Source organism: Malania oleifera, chromosome 2 (assembly GCF_029873635.1).
Source record: "Malania oleifera isolate guangnan ecotype guangnan chromosome 2, ASM2987363v1, whole genome shotgun sequence".
Taxonomy (NCBI): domain Eukaryota; kingdom Viridiplantae; phylum Streptophyta; class Magnoliopsida; order Santalales; family Ximeniaceae; genus Malania; species Malania oleifera.
Window position 1 is genome coordinate 117,701,847 of NC_080418.1, and position 24,155 is coordinate 117,726,001.

Consider the following 24,155-nt stretch of genomic DNA (forward strand, 5'->3'; position numbering starts at 1 on the left):
ATAAGCAAAGGGCTAGGCTTTTGATTCAAGAAGTCTAGGTTTCCAAAAATTCCCTCAAAATGCTTTTTTTCCACCAAATTACCACAAAAATGTATCTAACCTTAGTCCATGCCCAAATTCACCTAAAATTAATGAAATTAAAAACAGAATTGGCCCAAATTGGCCTTATATAGTTACAAAAATATGTCAGCTCCTTAAATTTTAAAAATTGCACTATAGAACTTGCCTAGAAAAAATGAGTGCCAACAATAGCTCTCTTTTATTCATCTTTTCTATCTAGAAGAGCAAAGGAAAGCTGAATTCATGATTTTTTTTATCAAGGGCTAATTCTAGATAGTCAAATGATCACAAGGATTAGAGTAAAAAATCTCATCTAGCTGCATTACAATAGACAAAAGACACGGTGATAGCGTGCCAGTTGCCATTATTGTCCTAACAAGACTTAATCTCGTTTTGATGATAAAAAATCAAGGTTACTTAACATGTTTGTTTTAGTTAAGTTTCAGGGTTTAAGTGTTTTTATGAAATCAAGTGAGTATGCTTGAAAAGCTTAAATGAAGTTTACACTTAAAGCTATCAGTCATGATAGATATAAAGCTTCAAGTCATGAGGGACATGAAGGTTATTGAAGAATTGATTAAAGCTCACAAGAATATTGGAAGTTTCACAACATGAAGACTTAGGAATTTAGATAGATTCATCTTGTTAAAGTCTAAGGACACTTCCATCTTATTTAGTTCACCATCATTCTTAGTAGAGCTCAATAATTTTAGCTATGACTCCTTTTTTGCCTTGTCAAATTTGGAGAATTTCTTAGTAATGGCCTTCCAAAATTCCCCAACATTCCCTATTTCAGGGACACTATGTCTAATGTACTTTTTCCATAGAGTACTTCGTGGGCGTCAGACATATTCAATTGGATTGTTCCCATTTTTCATAGTAGGCCCTACCATTAATGGAAGCAAACTCAACTAGTTTTACAAGCTCATATATTATCGATGCTAAGTCAATATTCATAATAGCAAGATGAACCTGAAGCAACTTACCCTAAACCTCAAAATGATCCTAGATAATGTTTTGATGGCAGACAGTTGTATAGGCAGAGTAGTTGAGGAATAAAGTAGCATGCACACCCCCACAAGCTGTATACTCGGGCTTGTTCTTTAGGACTATAAAAGAATGAAATAGTATTTTCTTTCATGAGACATTAAGATATCATTCCTCCAAAATGTCCAAGGGAAAATGACTTAACTACCCTATTTTTGGGTGAAAACAAAAACCTTATATTTTTTAGATGAGTAACTTAGGTATTAAATAAAGTTTCAGAAGCATGCTATATAGGTATTAAATAAAGTTTTAGAAGCATGCTATAATAGGTAAATCCATCTCTTATGGACAAGAGATGTCTTCCTTAGTTACATAATTTGTTTTTGATGATATATGCTTAACTTTAGATACGCAATAAGAATATCTAAAATGTAGCATGACATAATCATATTTAATGTGTTTTGATAATATTAACCTATTTGCAGTTCCAAGTGTACCCTATATTTGCATATCAAGTTAGTACAGGTACAAGTGATAAATACATGAATGTATTGGATCAAAGGCAAAGATTGGACTAAATAGACGTTTGAGTAGGAAAGATAAAAAAGACACTCACTTGGAAGAACTCAAGCACATCTAAGGAAGCTAATGTGGAAATCATATGTAATGGGAAGTTTTTGAGGTAGTGTTTATTTTTAACTCTTGCAATTATGTTTCACACATGTTTACTGAGTAAGAGTCGAGTAAATTGCACATGCATACTAGGACATAAGAGTATATAGAATATCACCAAATCATAAGTTCAGTACTTATGAGTTTTCAAAGTAAAAACAAGAGTTTTATAAAAATATCCTTTACTCAAATATACTTTTATATGGGACAAGTTTTAAATTATATTAGTGTTATAATATTTTAAAAGCTTGGTCCTGGTTGGGTTTAAAACCTTATTTATGCACATTTTAAATTTTTTGAGCACCCTTCGGTATTTGGAGCATAACTTTTGTTAAAAAAAACTCCAAAGAAGCGATCTTGGTATCTATAGAAAGTGCAGAAAAAATCCCACAAGTTTTATGTTGAAGACTTTTTCAGTTGAGTGGCAATCAATCGACTAATTGGGAAAACAGTCGACTAATTGGGGCAGTAGCTAAATATGCTGAATCAATCAACTAATTGGGAAAATCAGTCGACTAATTGGGGTCAATAGTCGACTAATTGGGTTAAACAATCGACAGTTTGTGTCAGGATTCAAGCTCCAACGGCTATAAATGACTAGTTTTCAAAGTAAACAATTATTTTACAAGCCTAACGGCCATAAAACGGTTAGTAACCTATTTTGCCTATAAATACAAGTCCAAAGACTTGTTTAAACATTGCTTTTAATAATTATACATTATTCCCAAACATAATTCATTTTAGTTCATTATCCTTGTAACAACCCGAAGAATAATGATATTTAAATAATAAAAAGGGAGGGAAATATTTTTACATAGGTTCTTGTTGACAAGCGCATAAGTAGGCCTCGTCGACAAAGCGACGTCTCGTCGACGAGAAAATACCGAAAGGGATTTTTGGGCCAGTCTAAAATTCGTCGACGAGGGAGGAAGTTTGTCGACGAAATTCCTTAAGGACTCGTCAACGAGATGACGTGTCTCGTCGACGAATCTATGGCTATAAATAGTGAAAACCCAGATTAAATTGCAAAATTTGGCGCAGCAATCACTCCCTTTCTCTCTAGAACGCACCCCTCTCCTTCTCTCTTCGATCCTGGCCCCGTTTCATGCCGGATCGACAATCTGAAGCCACCACGACGCTCCTGGCGAAATTCTCTGCAAGTCTGCCGAAGCAGATCGTCGGTGGAAGAGGTTTGAAATTCGTCCCAAATTCAGGGTAAGGTGTTTAGTTCAGAATATGCTTCCCCTACAGTCATAAGAAATGTTGTAGGCAAGAAAATACTAATGTTTTGTTTTGGAGGATGTTGTTTTCAGGGTGTTAAGTGGAGAACCCTGCGGGTGTAGGGCTAGAGTTCAGTGAGAGGCTTTTTAGATTTAAGGTAAGGGAAATATGCTATGCTAGGAGATTCATTTATGTTATCAGAAATTTTATACATATATATATATATATATATATATATATGCATGTATACCAGTTATATTAAAGAATATGAATTTTTAAAGTATGTGTGGTTGGAGTAGATATTACCTGATATGAAGTTTTGTACAGTTTTCAGTATAGCAAGCTATACAGATATACTTAGATAGTTTACAGATTTTTATATAGACAGAATATGTATACATATACAGTTTTACTTAGATGATTACACGGACAGATATTTAATAGTATACAGAAAAAACAGTATATATGGTGTATATAGAAAGTTATGTTTTCCTAAATGCCATAACACTCAGAGAGTACAGACAGATTATACAGATAGAAAGTACAGACAAATTATACAGATAGAAAGTATAGACAGAGTATACAGTTATAGCATCAAGATGCTTCAGATATTATAGAATTTACAGTACAGAGTTATGGTGTTATAATTATTTTGGAAACCTAATGAAAACAGTATAAATAGTATAGTATATATATATATATATATGATATTAGATCCCTATGAAAAGATTATAGATAGGTACAGTATAGATACAGAATACAGAGCACGGTACCGTTGCTATATACAGATAGAGTGCAACCACATATCTTAGACAGTGTTTGGGTATCGTCAACCGTGCTTGGAGAGTATTTAGCTCCCCAGTTCGTTGGGTTGAGGGGGCCGGTTTGACAAGGTAGCAGCCAATCTTGCGCCTAGGAGAGTATGCAGTTTGGCCGGGCTGAGGTAGTGTAGAGTATAGTGACTTACTTGGAGGGCCGACTAGGTTAAGTCCAGCCTACGGGCCGCACAACCTTGTCATGAGGGGTCAAATCATGACATACAGAGTTCTAAGGATAAAACACAGTTATGTATATGTATACAGTTTTACAGCTTTTGTTATATATAGTATGATATTAGCAATATGAATGATAGAAAGTTCAGATGATACATATATTTTAAGCTACTATACATGTGATATATGTGTTTTTACAGATTTACCAGATCATGCAGTTTTACATACTATTATTATAGTTTTACGACTCAGTCGCCACACACTAGTAATAGCATATTTCCACTTACTGAGCGTCGTCTCACCCCATTACTTTATCATTTTTCAGGTGAGCCAACTAGGCGAGCAGATCAGGCTCGCGGATAGGGAGTTTATTTGATTACCCTAGTTGTAGGGTGAGTTTTTGACAGAGTTTTGTATTTTTGGGGTAGATGATACTGGAGGGAATTATTCTGTATGGCTATGGTCTGTATGTACTAGATTATGGTATTATATAGTATATATGATTATATGATTTATGTTTCCGCTGCTTAGGTATGTATATATATATTTAAAAAAAAATGATGATGATGATGTAATTTTGAGGTTGTTACAATCCTTGTGCTCAACATCTCTTTTGCTCTTTATTCTAGTTGTGATTCATTACTTTGAGAGAGTTGTGAGGTTTTCATTGTATCAAATATCGGCTCATTCAAGGAGCATTGTTTTGTATTTCATCTTCTTATTGTAAAAGATTCTTGGTGAACCAGATAGCAAAGGGTTCTTGGTAAACCTTGTGAAGGCTCTTGGTAAGCGTTAAGGGATTTGCTCCTTTGTGGTGCAACGACTTCTCCATCGGTGAAGGAGATTGTTATAGTAGATTGTGGAAACCTTGGGTGTGACTCAAGGCGTGGACATAGGCAAGGGGCCGAACCACGTTAAACAACGATGTTAAACTTTTCTTCCCTACACTCTTTAATTTATATCTTGTGCATGTTTATATTTTATTTATTGTGATATAATTGCTTACATTTTGCCAAGATTTGTAATTTTGTAGAGGCAAGCTAAAATACACAAAAGAGTCCATTCACCCCCCTCTAGACTCTACTCCAGGGCCAACAAAAATAATAAAAGAAACTTATTCATTATTCATGTGAACACAATGATGACATAGACAAACATACTTTTCTTATTGTCTAATTAATCATGAGGCACAAACCAAAGTTCGCAAGTAATTGTATTCCTGCCTAAGGGTCCTAGACTATAATGCCCGAATAAATTCATCTAATGATAAAGCAAAGTAATTAAACATTGTACAACGTAAGATATGATATCAATAGGACATCTAAATCCCCAAGTGCACAACACCAATTCGCATTCTTTATTTTCAACAAAAATTTCACAACCGATACAAATCAAGAGGGCATAACCATCAATCACAGAATTCCTATCACCAATTGCATTTTAGAGGTGGGTTTACATGAACAAAAAATTGTACTTATGTACTTAAATAATTCATTCACAGTGAACACCATTTATCAGTCCCATGATGGGCGGGAACACAATCAATAATTTTTTATTAATTTCAAACAATCATGTTTATGTGGGATTGCTTTTAAAATTCCAAATTTTATTCAAGAAACATAGATACATTGTACTCGCATAATATGTATATGTACATCTACGTGTGTGTGCATGTATAAATACATACACAAAATAATTTTTAATTTTGTTAAAAGAATGAATTGCACCTATGCTAAGAATATATAAGATGGACTTATCATGAAGGAGTTTTGGACTAGCATGTAGAATTTTGGTCCCCAAAAATTGAGAGAATAGAATGAAAATACATTCCCAAATTTTTGAATTCTTAAAAAAAAAAAATCCGTTGGTCGGTTTTAAAATAAACCATGAGTGTAAGAAATTTAGAAAAATTGGAAACCCTATAGAATTTGTTTTAAAAAAAGATTCGAATAGGGCCCGAAAAGGGCCCTATTCGCCCATATGCACGTGACCTATGTGTGGGCATGACAAAAATCCACCTTAATTTCCTTCCCTATGTGTGGGATTTTTGAGTTGTTTTGGCTTGGATTGCAGTGGTTCAGGTTGGGATATCTCCATTCAATTTATTCCCATTTTCTTCCCGAATTTAGATATTTTCCTATCTAATTTCAAAACACCCAACAAATTCAACAAAATACAAGCCAACGATTCATATTTCTCATCATTTCAAGCACCTTTGGATAACTGCCATAGTTGAGAACACCTTTGTTCAACACTCAAATTGGTCCAAAAGCTAATTTCAACCATATGACTTTTTTCGTGCTCATTTCTCAGTATTCAATATATGCAAAGGAAAATAAAAGAAACAAATCTTGAGTCCAAAAAACTCATTAAGAAGTTGAAGAATAAAATCGAATATACATATTCCATGTATACTGACATAAAGACTTGGGTTTTGATTCTAATAGTAATTAAGAAGTATCATATGATATGAACAAACGATATTTCTAAAAGATTCATAAACACACAAGCATTTAATCATCACAAAACATTGATAATATATACCTTGTACCATTGAGTCAATAAGTTCCTGTTTGATGTGATCCAATGATTATCTCTAAGGAACTTATTACTTTCATCCCTTATCCTTTTTTGTGAATTGATAGAAAATCGCACAAATTTGAATGAGGATAGGAATTCTCATTATTATTTATATATCAACAAAACCTACACATGTTCTTAATTTTCAATACTTATGCACGGAGACCTTTTTTTACAATAATGCTCATAAAAATTTGACATTGTTTAATCACGACTTTATTAAATTAAACTATGCAAGTTCATAAAATTATACAAATAATCCATGTGAAGTGCCACATTAAATTTATGTCCAATCAAATTTCAACATGTATATTATATATAAATTAAAATATAAATTATGAATTAATTAGATTTTTCAGTAAAATATTGGATTGTAAACCAAAATGGAAAAGCGAAATTGAAATTTTTTATTTTTGGGCACTCCAAAAATAATAAAAAACGAATCTTACTTCAGTCCGATATTTAATTTTTACAATAATTCTTGTACGCTCTGGAATGCCCACTTCGATGAACTACAAACCATGAACTGTGCCACGAGGAGGATTTGAACAGTAGGCGGTAATGGTTGTCTTAGCAAATCACAGAAATCTAGGGTTTGGTGGCCTCGAACCGATGGAAGAGAAGGCGCTGGTATCGAGCAGCAAAAGCACGCAAGAGCTAGCAATGGAGGGTCAGAAGCATCTGGAAGAAACCATCGAAGCAGCCTTTCAGATCCTCTCCTCCATGAACGACGAGCTTTGTAACCCCTTATCGTGGTCTTCTTTTTCTTCCACTACCACCGCCTCCTCGACCACCGCCGCCACTGCTCCCTCGTCTCTATCTAATGTCATCAATGGGGATATTTCTTCTGATACGTCCCACAATGTTGAGACGGGTGCTGGACCCCTAGAAGAGGCTCGCCTTCGCTACAAGTCTTCTGCGGCCGCTCTCCGTGCAGTTCTCGCTGCAATTCCCAACTCTCAGAAGGTATGCAAATCTATGTATACCCGGTTTTCCCTTTTTGCTGCTTTGGAAGTCTTCTTTTGCTTTTTAGAGCTAAAACAAGTGCACTGTTTTCTTCCAAATGCAAGTGAATTGTTGCTAAAATGCTAACTAAAAGTTGCATTTATTGATTTGATTACATAAATGATCCACTCGGATGAAAATGCTACCTTCACAATATGGAAGATTTTTATTAATATTTGCTCTTGTCGTTGCCTTATTTGAAAAACAGTGTTTGAGAAGAATATTTGTTTGTTCACTTTTCTCAATGAATTTGTACAGTACATATAGAGATAGGTCAAAGGTATAGATCCTATAATCGAGTTATTATTCCTACAATCAAACTACATGTATAGTGATTCTGTCCACACCTACTGGACAGCTACATTGTCTCTAGAATAGGAAAGAATCCCAAAGTTAATTACAAGGATAGTTGACTATCAACCCAATATTTCCACACTCCCCCTCAAGTTGGTGCATAGATGTCACAGATTCCCAACTTGCCCAAAAACTTTGAGAACACTCAATTTAAAACTGTTTTGGTGAGGATGTCAACCAGCTCATCCTCTGATTGAATGCTAGGCAATTCCAAAATTCGCTCATCCAACTTCTCCTTAATGAAAAATCTGTCTACCTCTACATGCTTTGTATGATCATGTTGAACCAGATTATGGACAATATCACATGCTGCTTTATTATCACAATATAGTTGAATTGGTTGCCTAGGCAGATAGCCCAAATTCCTCAAGAGAAGCTTTAGCAATAACCCTTCGCAAACTCCAAGTGTCATACTTCTAAATTCAGCTTCTACACTTGATCGTGCAACAACATTTTGTTTTTTGCTTCTCCATGTAACGAGATTACCACCTACAAAGGTGAAATATCCTGAAGTAGATCGCCTGTCATCTACTGCTCCAGCCCCGTCAGCATCAGTATATGCTTCCACGCTTTGACAATCTATATTTTTAGTGAACAAAGTTCCATTTCCAGGAGCCGACTTTAGATACCTCAAAATATGCATAACAACATTCATATGTTGTTCTTTAGGATCATGCATAATTGGCTGACAATACTCAATGCATAGGCAAGGGCAGGCCTTGTGTGTGCTAAGTATATCAATTTTCCTACAAGTCTTTGGTATCTCCCTTTATTAATTGGTACCTGATTAGACTTAACACATAATTTCAAACCTTCTTCCACTGGTGTATTAGTTGGTTGACATGCTGACATACTAGTTTCTTGTGACAAATCTAAGGCATATTTCCTTTGAGAGAGAAAGATCCCTTTATCAGATCGGGACACTTCAATTCCAAGGAAAATTTTCAAGGGATCGACGTGTTTCATTTCGAGTTCTCTGGACAAGCAGCTTTGTAGTGTTTTCTTCAGGAATAAAGTGTGGTCTGAATTGCTCTGATACCAACTTGAAAAACAAAGTTTGAGAAGAATATTTGTTTGTTCACTTTTCTCAATGAATTCATACTGTACATATAGAGATGGGTTAGAGGTATAGATTCTATAATCAAGCTATTGTTCCTACAATCAAGCTACACATATACTAAATTTGTCCACACCTACTGGACAGCTACATTGTCTCTAGAATAGGAAAGAATCCTAAAGTTAATTATTAAGATAGTTGACTATCAACCCAATATTTCAACAGCCCTTGGGACTTTCTAATTCTTGTTTTGCATTAGGTTTAAGCAATTTTAAGAATTTGCTTGTTTTGTAAGACTTCTTTGAATTTCATTATGATACTGTTTTTCACCTTTGACTTGTCATCTTACAAAGTTCTGTTCTCTCTTTTGATTGTCTAAAGGCTGGTCCTTGTTCACATTTTTAATGTAAATTTGGTTTAGCTGGTGTTTGTGTGTATCATATTATACAGTGATTTCTAAATTGCTGAATTATTTTGGTAACGTATGAGAGGAGTCTGACATCTAAGGACCAATTGAATTTCAAACAAGAACATAATGGAAACCAATTCTCTTCTTAATCTAGCAAACGAATAATTTTTAATAAACTAATAGCGACGTCCATGGAGGATTTGAGTGCTTGACTCAATTCTCAGGGCCTTAACAAGGGAAAAAAATTAAAGAAAAATCTGTCAAGGAAAAATAACTTTGTAGACATGCACAAGAGCCAAAACATGTGGTACCAAATGCAGGGAGGGGTCTTGTTGAGTAATTGAAAAGCATTGATGATTCAAATGAACCTGCAACAGAAGCTTTAAATTATCTATAAACAAATGCAAGAATGCTGAAATAAACCAAACTAACCATTAGTAATTATAGTACTGGAATTAGTGGGACTCTGGAGTGACGGAGCGCTAGTGGTAGTACCAGTAGAAGGTGGCGGTGGAGCACTGAAGGAGGAACCTGTTCAATCATAGTGTTACAAATGCTTAGTAATGTGATATTACTACAGGTTTGAGCCTTCAGCAGAATGAACAAAAAAATAAAACCAGAAAGGAGGATGCAATTTGAAGAGAGACTGTACTCACATGCATAGTCATTTTTGAGATAATATTTAATTTCTGCACCATGGGCCTGTAAACATTGAACCTTAACCTTATGCATAAACCATTTGGTGTTGTTTGTTAGGTTGCAACAAAACTAGTATAGTACTGTGCTGCTTTGTTTCAAAATTGTCTTTATGACTTAAATATAGAGATAGGAAATACGACTAGTAGTACTAGTAGTAGTAGTAGTACAATCATCCTTAGGGCTTCTTTAGGTGTGGAAAACTAATTCTGTTTTCCATTTCAACGCATTACAAAAATGTAGAATTACAAAAAATGTCACTTTTTTTTTTCCAATTTCTAACATTTGCATAGGAAGCTTAGGGCCTGTTTGGTATCCTAGTTTTTTGTTTTTTGTTTCTGTATGGTAAAGAAACAGATTATAAAATAAGTTTGTTTATGTTAGTTTTTTGTTTTCATTGTTGGTTTTCAACTATTTACGAAGAAACTAGAAATTAGATTTTATAGTTTTCAATTGTTTTGACAACCCATTGCCAAAAATTTTTTATATCGGAAAACAGGTTTGGTTGGATTAAATCACTCATTTTATATACACTTTTTAATTAAAATAAAAATAAAATGATCCTATGAATTTAAATTTTATTAAAATAAAAATATACATAAATTTTTTTTTTAAAAAAAAATAATAAAAGCCAATTATAAAATATTTTTACTATTTTTCAATTGCATGTACAATAAGATTGTTATTGTAAAGTAAAATTTGAAAAAATAATAATTAAGAAAAATAATTAAAATAATTTTCATTTCTATTTTTTTTATTTTTTTATTTTTTATTTTCTATTTTATTATTTTAATTATATTTTTATAATATTGCTTGATTTGAAGATGAAAATGAGTATTTTTTTTACTTAAGTTTTAAATTTTTTAGCTTTATAAATATTACCCAAACAGGCTGTTGGTTTCTAGTTTTTAGTTTTTATTTTTGGTTTTTAGTTTTCATTTCTAGTTTGCATTTTTCGTAATTTTTTATTGTGATACCAAATGGTCCCTTGGAAAACATATTTTTGGTTTTCAACTTCTTCTTATGGATGTTAGAAAACTAAAAAATTGGCATTTTTTTATTTGGAAATTGAAAATGGAAAATGAAATTTGTTTTTGACGACTAAACATGCCTTTGTGTGTGTTTGTGTGTGTGTGTGTGTGTGTGAGAGAGAGAGAGAGAGAGAGAGAGAGATGGAAAACTAATAAATGAGATGGTAATATTAATAGGAGGAGCAGGAGTGGCACTCTGGCAGTAGCAGTGGCAGCAACTGTCATGCCTAGTGTTTCATTGTTTCAGAAAATATGTTTATGACTTGAAGATGAATCAATTAGAAGTTGAGAGAGAAGGGGAGAGCTCTGTAATGTAAAACTAAAGGCTGTTTGGTAGAGTGCTTCTGCATTTCCCATTTTTGTGCATTGTAGTGAGGAAACTGTTTCAGGTGCATATGTTTCTATTGTCCCCTCGTGCAGGCTGTCACCTTCTACCACTCTCACACACATCTTGCCCACCGCCAACAACCAGTGCTCGCAACCAGGTTCATCTCTGCTCTACCCTTATCCTTCTGCCAAGAGCCTGAGCTCCCTGCCTTCATTATCCTGCAACAGTTGCTGGGCACCCTACCCCTTTGGTCACATGGCCCTACCTGCTGGTCACCACCACTAGAATCCTTTGCTAGGTGCTTGCTGGCGGTGGCACCCCACCTCTTCTTCCACACAACCACCCAAACTCTGCAGCTTCATCTCCACCTGAATCTGGACATTGATGGTCTCTATAGAGTTGAAGTTTTTACAAGTGAATATGTTGGTAACAAGATCTGGAATTATGGATTAAATGCAAGTTGAAAGATTTAGGATTTTGAAAATAGATGTCAACAAAGCTGGTGATCTCACAGAGAGAGCATCTGGAATAAGGGCTATCTTTATACTTATTTATTTATTTTCTAAGTTTATTTTCATTTTTTTTCACTAGCCTTACCAATTAGTTTTTATTGTTTTATTTTCAGCTTTCGGACAACAACCTAACAGCTTGCCAATTTTCAGTTTTTAGTTTTTATCTTTTATTTTCAGAATTTAGGAAAATGATACCAAATGCTCCCTAATATAATTGAGAGGGAGGTGGGGAACCCAAAAAAAAAAAAAACAAACAAGGGCTCATGAAGAAGATTTCAAAATAAGTCAACAGCAATATCGGGAATGCATGAACAATTTATTGGGTCCCATATAAATGGGGATCTGAGATTGGCATACTCTTTCCACAGTTATTAATATGCATATGGAAATAGGAAAGCTGTGTCTTTGGAAGTAGCAATTGTTTTGGTGCCATAGTTTGCCCCTAGATAGGTTAGGGAAAAGGTTTATTTTTCTTGTTGACAATGCTTTAAATGATGTGTTGATATTCTATGAGATATTAATGCATTCAGATATGTTTTCTCCCTTGGAGGAATTGTAAAAAGATTGGAAGTTGTAAGCCTATATCTCAAAACTATAACCTTGGTTTATGCAACTTTTTAGCACTTGGGATAACTCTCTGGATTCTTTTTCTTAATATAGGCAAAAACATGTGACGGTTTGACAGCAACAGGTTCTTTCTCACAAGCCGATCAGACTGACATAGAGAAGCTAGAAGAACAAGCCTCTAATCTAAGAAATGTATGTTGCAATTTTTTTTCACTATGTATTGGTGACAATCTTAATCATTGGGTTCAGATGTTGTAGTCTTCCCTTTTGGTAAATACCCTTCTTTGAGGAGGGTTTGAAAGCTCAAATTCTTCTTGGTTACCATGTCCTTAAATTTCAATTTTGACCCAAGGAGAGCCCATTTGCCTTATCGTGATTTTTTTTATATGAATTTATTCTAATCTTAATTTTTTTTTCTAAAATGTAGGAGCTTACGAATAAGAATGTGTATCTAAAGCATCTAATTGATGAGCTTCGAGATCTTATTACAGACATATCAATGTGGCAAAGTCCTTGTTCCGTATGAGTTTGTAATACACATTTGTTCAGAACAAGTACATGTTTGTTCTCTGAAGATTATAACAAAAGGAGCATTTTAAATGAGGATGATTATGTTTTTGTTTTCAAAAAATTTGATAATTATGGTTACATGTTAATGAAGAAATGCAGCATGCGAGTTTACAACCATGCCCGATGACACAACGGACTAGTGCTTGCAATGAAATAGCAAATACCATGATTTTAGTTTCTTTTGGGAAGGTAATCCTCTCAATGGAATATTTTATTTGATTTATGTGCAAGATGCATTGAACCGTCTCATCAATCTATGTCTCTTGGGTTTGAGCCCTTTTGGCTAGAAAATGGAGAGGTTTTTGAAGTCCCGTAAAGGCTTAACTATCACATTTGAGGACTTTTTTTGTAATCTGTTTGGGAATGCAAATTTATGTTTTTGTATTTGAATTCGAGGAATTCAATTACAAATGCACTGTTAGGATTTCATTTTTGAAGTGCAAATTTGAATTCCTAAGAGAAGCTCTGTTGGTCAATGCTCCCAGAAGTCTTCATAGTCGGAAGCTCCCACCTCTCTGCCGTGACCTCATTTTCCATAGCTGTAGTTCTAGGTATGAATCCTCTCTCTCTCTCTCTCTCTCTCTCTCTCGGGCTTGCATACAGTACACACACAATCAACTGTTGTCTTTTGGCCGAGGTGAATTGAAATTTAAGGGTTTGTATGTGCCTCCTTTATTTATTTAATTTTTTTATGCTTAAATACTTCAAAATTTTAATTTATTTAGGCTTCTTTAAGGTTCTTTTCCTAAAATCATTAATGCATTTGATTCATATATAATATTTTCCCACTCTGCTCTGGTGTTTTTTTTTTATTTTTATAAATTATTAGTAAGAGAAAATTATATTAGCAAGGCATCAAGGGGATGCCAACTTGTGGTACAAAACATCAACTACTCTAGAGTGTTGCAAACATCCAGGATTACATTATGATCATTAATTTTCCCACTATAAGGCAGCTGGAGACAGCAGCAATGCACTGATCTTTTCAAGTCTGAAGCAGAGCAGTTGAATCTTTGAAGGCTCTCTTATTTCTTTCTTTCCAAGCACACCAAAAGATGGCGAGAGGGATGAGGTTCGAAGCCTTTCGCTTCTCCTTGGTGGCTTTGATGCCTTTCCAAGCCCAAATCTCCCCTCCAACTGAATTTGCCATAATCCACTACTGTCCAGCCAAGGGTAGAGCCAAATTTCACAAGTTCCTTGTCCAAGGGCAGTGGAGAAGAATGTGGTCGACTGATAATGCATCAGCCACACAAAGAAAACACTTACTTATGACTGTAAGCCTTCTTTTCTGCAGATTGTCAAGGGTTAAATATTTCCTTGTACGAACTCCCTAACAAAAAAGGGACCTATGAAGGGGCTGCCGTCCTCCAAATGTGAATCCGAGGGGAGTTGTTGCAATTTTTTCCCAATGATGAGAACTTCTTGTAGAAAGATCTGCCACATTCGTAGTGAAAGGAACATTCCAGAAAATCCCCTCATCAGTGATTTGGAGATATGACTGCTAAGGGTTTTTTCTTCACTAGCCAAGCTGTAGTTGGAAGGAAAGACAGCTCTAAGATTTCTGTTCTCACGCCACATATCATGCAAAAAGAAAACATTGGCCCCATTTCCCACTTGAAATGTCACAAATTGGAAAAAATCAGCCCATCCTTTACTGATTTCCAAACTCCCTCACCATAGGGTCCAATTCTATTGTGTGTTGTCCAATCATTATGCTTAAGCCCATATTTAGAAACAATGATATCCCACCAAAGGAGTCTTTCTCCTTCATGGACCTCCATAGCCACTTCCCAAGGAGGGCTTTATTAAAAGTGAGGATTATGATCCATCTGATGGATGATTCTGTGACTGGGAAACATGAACACCAAAAACACACAAAAAAAAAAAAAAGAGATTCAAAAATCAATTTTGCGTAATTGTAGTGCTGAACTGAAGTACAATACCTTTTCTGTTCTAAGGGATAAAAGATACTAAGTGAGCCCATGGTAAGAGTCATGCTTGAATTAGGTGAAATTCGTCACTTCTAATTCGGTAATTGTCTTTTCACTGTCCTCCCCTCACCCCAAATATTGTATAATTATGTGAAGGAGCCCTTTGATGTTTGCATCTCTGTCTGTAAAAAAAAAAAAAGAATCATTAGTATGTGTGTGTGTGTGGCAGATGAGTTGAGTTTGGGCTTAGATTTTTTTCATGCAAACAACTTAATTAGTGAGGTTATGTGTGTGTGTATAGATATATTAACAATAAGAGATGCTGCCATATAATTAATGGCCTTATAAAGAACTTGTAGATGAAGCTATAGGACTATGCCATGTAATTTATTCTTCTTTTTTCCGAGACTATTCCACTTCTATGGTGAATTATAAGCCTTGCTTGGAGACGGTGAGATGAAAACAATGATCATTGTTGTCATTACTCTCATGAAGGCATTAAAGCTGCCAAGTGGCTTCCAAGCCTTTGAAACATTTTAAAAGGTGGATGTGCTCTAGCTCAGTTTGCTAAGTTAATCTATAAATTAAAATTTTCTATTGCACCTCTTTTCAAAATCCTTTATTCAATAAATATCCTGTTTCATATGACATCTTTAATTGGCTATTAAAAACATTTGGAAGAAAGCAGCCCCCGCAAAGGCTGTTTTTCTTGCTTGGGAGGCAACACATGGGACAATTTTAACCCCTGATCAACCTGCAGAAAACTCGCAATCAGTCGACCATATCCTCCTGCACTGCCCCTGGACCAGGAATCTTTGGAGCATGGCCTTCTCCTTGACCAGGCAGCGATGGGCCACTGCCAGCTCTGTGGGAGGGGAATCTTGGGCTTGGAAAGGTATTCAAGCCACCAAAGAGAAGAGGAAGGCTTTGACTCTCATCCCTCTTGCCATCCTTTGGGGTGCCTTGAAATTGGAAGGAAAGAAACAATCAGGATCAATTACGCCCCTTCAGATTAGTAAAGATTAGTAAGTTGCTACTGTTACCAGCTAGCACTGTGGCCAGTTTTTGAATGGTCATAATGTAATTCTTGATTTTTGTGACACCCTGCAGGGTGACTGATCCTTGTTCTATTTGAATACTGGGTTGGCACCCCATTGATGCACTGTTAATAAATTTTTTTCGCCAATAAAAAAAAAAATCTATTAGTTAATATTCTATATTTGCAAGACAACATTGCTCATATTCAGGGATCAGAGTATATCCTCCCCTGTATTCTATCGTTCATGAAACGATCCAATCTTTGTTGTTGTTGTTGTTGTTGTGTAAGGTTGTGACAGTAGTGTGAATTTTTATCAAAGATCTTTCTATTCACTAATGCCTCACAAAGAAATGTAGAATAAGCCACGAAGGCACAAATAGTTAATGTGGTAAGAAATGGCAAACAACATTTTGAATTTTTATTTTAGATATTGGTAGAGGGTGGGAGTAGCTTTGAGGATGTCATGAATTTTGTAAATAGGCATATCAAATACTAGGTTTTGAGAACAGGCTGGGGGTAGCCATTTATTTATGCAGCTGGAGAGATTTAAACACCACTGCATAATGGTCACTAGAGATTTAGACTGCATACAATGTATGCTTTTTGTCATGGTGCATTGGTTCATGTGGGGCTTTGAGATTCATTTTTTTCTCCTAATTTTGTTGGGTATGGTTAGGGGGCTTATAGCCATGGGAGCAAGCCAGAGTGAATCCACCAAGTTCATGGGTGTTAGTTATTTGATTTATTTGATATTTGATTTATTGTTGGGTATGGTTAGGGGGCTGCATTGCCTACTTTATAGCCATGGGAGCAAGCCAGAGTGAATCCACCAAGTTCATGGGTGTTAGTTATTTGATTTATTTGATATTTGATTTATGTTCTGTTGGGGAATCTGTATGTGGATCCTATGTATTTGAATTTGGGAGTCCAAATACAAATAAAATGTTTGGGATCACATTAAAGGGTATGAATTTGGTTTCAGGTTAAGTTCAGGATGAATTTAATGAGCCCAAATCCATGTTCATATCCCTTGTTAACCCAAGAATTTATATCTTGGATTCCCACAAACCTGATACATTTGGCTTGACGACACCCCCCCTTCAAAGCTCCTTTTGCAGGTCTCAAAGCTTAGATGTTTTGTGCCATTATCTCCGTAAAGCTCTATCTGCCTTTAGGTATGGATTCTTCCATCAACTTCATCTTCCTCCTCCTCCTCCTCCTCATCCTCATCCTCATCATCATCATCATCACCATCTTCTTTTGCCTCTCTCTCTCTCTCTCTCACTCACACACACACACACACACACACACACACACACACCTGTTCATTTGTCATTCAATCTTAGATTATAGTTTTAGTATTTTTGTCCATTCAATCCATACTTCTCTTTAAATTTGATTGATTCCCATTTATTGTGATTTTATTCTGGGAACTCCTTCAAATTTATGGCCAAAATAAAATGGTCGAGTGACTGCCTCCATGTGTTCAGAGCCTTAGTATGTATGTTACAATTTTGAGCATGTGCATTTCAATTTGCTTTTTCATTTTAGCTCCATTTGGAACCACTTAAAAAAAATAACTCATTGCAAAAAAGTACTCAAGTACTTGTGCAAATAATCTTGTATATATTTCAATTTATATTGCCTTATATGAGCATGAGCATGAGCATGTGCTTTCAATTTTGAGCAAGTGTATCTTTAGCATCATTGCAAATTGTTGGACTCTTGCTTGGGTTTGACAAGTGTATAGTATATTTGGAACAATTTGTGAAATTTGCTCTTGAGATAGCAGTATTCTTGTTCAAGCATCTCTAAGCTCTCAATCCTCGAATCAGGATTGTGTGTATACACATGCATGTGTGCGTGTGCTTTGAGGTGTAGGAGACCTTATCTTCCTCTAGTTAGTTTTGAACTTGAGTAGAAGTGCAAGATAGTAGTCGCATAGTCTGTAATCCCAAAAAAGAAAAAAAATAAAAAACTAAAAAACAAAAGGAGAATTCAACTATATTAAAATCACCTCCCGTATACAGGCTCCTCTCCAGTGTAACATGATTTTTACATTGATAGAAGCAGCATAGATGTTATAGATGTTATAGATGTCTGCTTACCTTATAATTTTATCATCTCATTTGCCTAGTACCCCAATTTCCTTCCCAACTTCAAGAGGTTGCTGATGGTACTATCTGCCCTCGGGGACCTTGAATTTTCATTAGATTCTTAATTCAGTGCAATATTTAGAGTTAAATTGTCTAATTTTCATTTAGTTCTGAAGTCAGTTTGACCTTTTGTTTCAAAGATAAGTGATCTGATCCTGTTTGTTAAAGCTTTTTAGTGGCTCTTACTCCAAAGAGTGTAAGATAATTCCAACTTACATTCATGGGCTTTTCTTCACAATTTTATCCCTCTTGCAATGCATTTGAACCCTCACCCCTACCATTTTCATCTCCTCTCCCTCTTATCTTTTTTAGAACTATTGAGCACACCTCCATGGACTTAACTATGCATTAAAAACCATGAGTTTGGAAGTAGCATTAATGGTAGTGGCTTCCATCTATAGCATGAAAGTGGTGGTGGTCTGTATAAGTGTGTGGCATAGAACAAGAATGTAAGCAAACAGCCGGGAAAGAATTTGGGAGAGATTGAGGAGAGAATGGTGACAAACAGCAGTTTTTATAGCAGTAAAGGTACTAGTGATGGGAGAATAGGGAGAGGACTGGGGAAGAATTAAAAAAAAAAAACAAAAAAAAAAAAGTAAGAAGGAAGAAGAAAAAGGTACTGTTGGGGTAAAAACTCACACACAACTTCAATTTCAAATTCAACAAAATAACTGACTCTTAAGTGGCTTTCACATTCTATTTGAAAGAAAGCCTAAATCATAAGAATTACATGTAAACCCTTAAAAATGCATAAAATGACAATAAACCCCAAAAAATGCACATATATTACAAACAAACCCTCAAATACACACAAACCTATACATTTGGGTTTAGGACCCAATAATCCCTTGACCCTATTCTTTGAAATTGGTCTCAAAATTGAGTCAAAGCGATCCATTTAAATACTAGTTTCCCATCCTACATCAATTCCCTCCTTCCAAAAAGAAGTTGGGTAAAGCACCAAGAGTCCATCACCATGAATAGAATCATCTTGCTTCATAAAAATAAAAAATAAAAAATAAAAAGAAAAAAAGAAAACAGGAATCATGTGTACTTCAATTTGGTGAGTGGAAGAGTTTGAGATGACATTAACTTTTACTTGTTCTTGTGGATGTAGAGGGTATACAAATTTTCATAGGCATCATGCTTTAATCCTCCTAACAAACAACCATGGATGGCTCAAAAAGGATATTGCAAATCTTGAGAAGAAGGATATCACAATGGATTGTCTCCACAATTAAACCAATATTGAAGGTAAGTGAGCCATGATCATGGACCTGCAAATAGGCATGTTCACCTAGCTAATTTTTTATAGACCAGGACAACATTTAGCTTCCAAATTTAACTTCTTCACAGCTTCTCCAAAATCTACATTTTTACATCTAGCAGGATCAACAACCAAAGTATGAAGTTGCTAATGACAAATCACCTGAGTCTGAAAAATGTTGGTTCGTCTTTTTCTTCAACCTTAGGGCATGAGATGATAGGTTGAAGTACTAAACAATTTTTCACATTGCCTTCATCTAAATCACTTATGACTTCTATCTCAGCTTCAATTACCTGGATGGCATCACCATCATCTTCTTTTTCTGCAATATCCATGACTTAGTGAAGACATTGCACAATTTGATGTTTGAAACCTAGACATTTGAAACGCTTAATTGATCGTTGCTCCTTAGTAGTTATTCCAGAATGCTCAGGTGCCTTCCAAGGAATAGTAGTCTGAACTCCTTTACCTAATTACTCAACTCACTTATCTTGTACTTGTACAACTCCACTTGTACTCTTCTTAACCGAAGACTCAATGTACAGTAGGAGGATTATGCTGCATATCCTACTCAATCTGAGTGGCAACCTGTACTACATCCCCATGCAATGAGATGACATGCAGCAAGCTTGGATGCAATGGCTGGCCTCAATCATTTTCTGTAGAAAGTTATCATCACATCTTCATTCTATTCTACGGTGGGATGATGAACACACTGCTAGTAATTGGAAGGCAAAATTTTCCTACATGGATTGCTTCATCTCATCCCACGTTCTAATCTCACCAGATCTCTTTCTTCTAAAGATCTCTTGATGTTTAATTTAGCATTGAGCAGCTCCCTTCAATTTTGACTCATCCTAATACAAATTTTAGGCCTCATTAGTATCATACGATCAGAAATAGTGCTCTCCATAGAACACACCCAATCATCAAATTCAATAGGAGAACTATCTCCATTAAAATCTGAAACTTCTAACGTAATTCCTTTATTGAAATGGTCATTACAACCTTTACACAACTCAAAAGCATGAGGAATAACAGCTATACCACTTTCCTGTTTGGTAGGAAAACCAAGGGCCTTTTACACAAGCCTGCAACTTCAATTGTAGCCTATTCAAAGCATTAGTATAGTTTCCAAGGCATTCTATATATTTTGTATCCTATTAGGCAACAATTTCACTTTTACAGATAACACTAAGGACCCTTCACACAATTTGCCAACAATTCTCAATCTATTCATGCAAAATGACAAACCTAACTCTTAATTTCTCAAGAGATGTCATCAATTCTTCTTTATTCTAGAATATCTCATGAGAATTAAGCAAACCCTCATAAACAACCTACAAAGGCAGCAATGAAATTTGATTCTTATGCCAGCAATACAGATGGATCCCTAAAAATGTGCACCAAACTTAACAATCAACTTTCAATGAAACTTCTTCAAAAACTTGCAGATTTTTTTTAGCAAAAATAGAAAAATGCTATGACTGGGCACAACTAAAATAAAATTTTCCCACATGTGCGTCGTTGGTGCCTGAGGTATGTAACGTGTTGGGTGGTGACTTTCCAGCAATGAAAATGGTGGCAAAGGTAGATCAGAGGGTGGTGATTGCAATAGTGATGGTGGAGTGATGACAAAAGCGCAGGAAGTTGGGGATTTTGAAGGGTCAGCAAGGTGCAGCACATGGGGCCATACACCTTATCAGATGTGACAAAATTTTAGGGGAATTCCTTTCAGAGGTTTTTGTTTAATGGTGGTTGAGATGTCACAAGTTGGTGCCAAAGAAATGGGGCTTGAAGTACAGGTAGCAGCTTTAATTTTAGAGGAAACTTGCAGATGATGAACAGTTCAAGTGTTTGTTTTGCCAAATGCTTTGTAGGATTCTTCTAATCCATGAGAATAGTACTGATGACCAAAGAATGTGGATGGGCATGGAGTTGGATCAAAGGGGTTCTAGTTCAGGGAAGGTTACAGAAATGGAGACTGCAAAATTAAACCAACCAGGCTCGAATTCCAAATTATGTAGAACAAGAATGGTGTAGGTTTACTGCCAAGAGAGAATCTGGGAAAAAAAGGAGAAAAGGGTCATGAACAGCAATAAAGGTACTGCCTAGGGGAGAAAAGGAGAGGAGAGGAGAGGGGAAGAATGAGGAAGAAGGAAGGAGAAGAAGATAGGTGGGGAAAAGCTCACTCACGATCACTTCAATTTCAAATTCAACAACAAATAGCCCTACATGACTTTCACAGCCCTATTTATAACACAGCTCTGCATGGCTTTCACAGTTCTTGGATACAAAAATTTGAACTTGTGTATTTGAATTTGGAGAATCCAATTGTGTTTGAGTTTGCGTCAAATACACAATGTATTTAGAACTCCAAATATAAGGGTTTGAAAATACTTCCAACCCATGAATTTCAAGCCCAAATTCATATCACAGCCTCCCATTGCCAAAAATCTCTCAGTCGATGTGGCAGAAGCTATTTCCACAGGTCCACCCTCAATCTTGCGCTCTATAGTTTTATCTGCATTTGCCACAGTTTCATGTCTAGATTCTCATCATTGTCGTCTTCTCCTCTCTATTTCCCTCGCCATAACTGATCATGCTCATCTTTGGCGATGTTAGGATTTTAATGCATAAACCAACCGTGAAGGTTTCAACAGCTAAAGTTTTTCCTTTTTATTCATTGATCTTGTTGCTATCATTCCCTTTTGGTTTTTTTTTTTTCCCCCTTTTTGGGATCAATCTGTTTGCCCTTCCTTGAATTTGGTTGTGTTTTTTCAAGAGACCAATAAATTTTTCTTTTGTGAAAAGCAATTTGTGTTTTACAGGTGACTTCTAGAATTTTGTGCAATTTGAAAATGACTCTTGAAACTACTTTGTGGATTTTTTTTTTTTCCCTAATTTAGATTTCCAGTGTGGGAGGTTTCAAATTTTGGTGTTGCACTATTAAGTGTGGTCTCGCAAATGCAGCCATGAAGAAATGTGCATGTGTTCAGGTTCTGACTTTGGGAGAATAGATGAGGTATGCGTGCCATACTAACAAACTGTTACTTTTTTCAGGAAATTTACATTTCATGAAATAATTCTGAGATGTATCTTTTTATTCTGAGCAGAAGATGGATTAGATCATTGGTGGAATCTTATGCTTCTAGTTTTGGGTTGAAGATTTTTGAACAAGCTCAAAAGAAACATTAGGTTCAAGAAAAAAAAAAATTATTTTGGGACCGTGGGCTGGTTCTCTTCTCTGAAATGATTCTTTATTTTACTCTTTTCTACGGCTAAACTAGTTATGATTAGCTTTGGCTGAGATCTTAAGTGTGTAAAACACAGTACTAAATTTCCCTAATTTAGTCAATGAGTCTTATTTCTTGGTGTTAGACTTATTTCTTGAATCTAGAGTGCTGAGTGTAGTACTGAATTTAAATAGAATATTGAATTTAAACTTGTTTGTGGACTTATCTTATCTTTAGTTTTCTACATAGCTAACCAGAGATTTCCAACAATGCCACTATGGGCAATTCACTTGGTATAATCTCTCTCAATGATTGGAGCTGGTTAGCTCTCTTGTTACTCATTTTATCGTTGCTTAACTTTCTGGTTCTTGTTCAAGTTTTTAGCATATGCTTTTGATGAAACATGCAGCAAAAAAAAAAAAGTACCATGGCTGTCCATCTTTTCCTAAGTTAAACTAGAAATGTTGAAAATTCTCTGGCAAATACCGAAGGCTATTCTTTGTGTCTCAAAGCATGATTTTATTTTTCTTCTTTAGACACACCCACATGAAGATGGAACATGTGAACAGTGAAAATTTTATGAGTTAGCTTTTGCTTTTATCCTAAAATTTTCTAGTTATCTGAAATGGATTTATTTTGAAATGTCAGTTTTCTTAATTAATGCAAATGATGTTTTGATGCAAGGAGGATATATGTGCTTGGAGATCCATGTAGGTGGGTGTCCCCTGTATTGGATGAGATGATTATACAATTCCCTTCCTTTTGCTTGTCCATGTTGCTATATAATGAGAAATAATTTATGAGATTCACAAAAATAGAACTCTTACTTCTATGATCATATTACAGAGCTTTTTTTTTTTTTCATTAACTTGACAAAAACAATTCTATTTCACTCTTGTGAATTTGCCAATACAATTACAATTTGAAAGGATAGAAATTGGATTGTGCCCCTGGGGTTTTTTTTTTTTTTTTGGGGGGGGGGGGGGGGTTGGAATGGGGAGCTACATGGTAGGATTGTATTACTGGATTTGAGGTTGGATGTGCATTTTTAATGCACTCATATTCTACTTGTTCAGGGTATCAAGTACTTGTTTGGGCTACTATGGTATCTCAGCTATTTATAGTTCTGTCTTGCACTATTGCAACAGGGACCAATCTCAATTTATCTGCATTCAAAGATTTACGGTGATGTCCTTTTTAGTGCTTGGTCACATGAATAGTATTCTTGTCACCATCTTAGGAGTCTTTTTCTTTGGGAAAGAGGGCCTCAAATTTCAAGTTATTTTAGGTATTTTAATTGCTTTTATGGGAATGATCTGAATGGAATGCCTCATCTAAGCCTGAAGGGAAGGAGCAATGTATTCATAAAATTTCAAGCAATGAACCACTGAAACAACATACATGGATTATCATAATAGTTTGAAGGTCTGAACTCCATTAAGAGGGGAAAGGAAAAAATAGAGAGGAAAAGATGGTTTTTTTTAG

At 35.4% G+C, this 24,155-nt stretch overlaps 2 protein-coding genes and 1 long non-coding RNA gene across 3 annotated transcripts; all 3 read left to right on the plus strand.

Annotated features, from left to right (window-relative positions):
* Nucleotides 1-6,927: 6,927 nt before the first annotated feature.
* On the plus strand, nucleotides 6,928-13,158 carry LOC131148621 (mediator of RNA polymerase II transcription subunit 30). Its single transcript, XM_058098458.1, has 3 exons — nucleotides 6,928-7,478; nucleotides 12,565-12,663; nucleotides 12,899-13,158. Exons 1-3 carry the CDS (start codon nucleotides 7,074-7,076, stop codon nucleotides 12,995-12,997), a joined length of 603 nt encoding a protein of 200 aa, XP_057954441.1. The 5' UTR covers nucleotides 6,928-7,073; the 3' UTR covers nucleotides 12,998-13,158.
* A 246-nt stretch (nucleotides 13,159-13,404) lies between these two features.
* On the plus strand, nucleotides 13,405-16,184 carry LOC131148622 (uncharacterized). Its single transcript, XM_058098459.1, has 2 exons — nucleotides 13,405-13,592; nucleotides 15,733-16,184. Exons 1-2 carry the CDS (start codon nucleotides 13,405-13,407, stop codon nucleotides 15,986-15,988), a joined length of 444 nt encoding a protein of 147 aa, XP_057954442.1. The 3' UTR covers nucleotides 15,989-16,184.
* Nucleotides 16,185-22,199: 6,015 nt separating this feature from the next.
* Nucleotides 22,200-22,893, plus strand: LOC131148623 (uncharacterized). The gene is made up of 2 exons (XR_009135020.1): nucleotides 22,200-22,459; nucleotides 22,551-22,893. It is a non-coding gene; the product is annotated as an uncharacterized LOC131148623 (long non-coding RNA).
* The last annotated feature ends 1,262 nt before the right edge of the window (nucleotides 22,894-24,155 follow it).

What these genes read in the sequence shown, in the direction of transcription:
- LOC131148621 (XM_058098458.1), top strand. Translation starts at nt 7,074, where the DNA reads ATGGTTGTCTTAGCAAATCACAGAAATCTAGGGTTTGGTGGCCTCGAA. An exon ending in CAATTCCCAACTCTCAGAAG is followed by an intron (nt 7,479 to 12,564) that starts GTATGCAAATCT and finishes TTCTTAATATAG; the next exon opens with GCAAAAACATGTGACGGTTT. An exon ending in AAGCCTCTAATCTAAGAAAT is followed by an intron (nt 12,664 to 12,898) that starts GTATGTTGCAAT and finishes TCTAAAATGTAG; the next exon opens with GAGCTTACGAATAAGAATGT.
- LOC131148622 (XM_058098459.1), top strand. Translation starts at nt 13,405, where the DNA reads ATGCAAATTTATGTTTTTGTATTTGAATTCGAGGAATTCAATTACAAA. An exon ending in TTCCATAGCTGTAGTTCTAG is followed by an intron (nt 13,593 to 15,732) that starts GTATGAATCCTC and finishes ATCAACCTGCAG; the next exon opens with AAAACTCGCAATCAGTCGAC.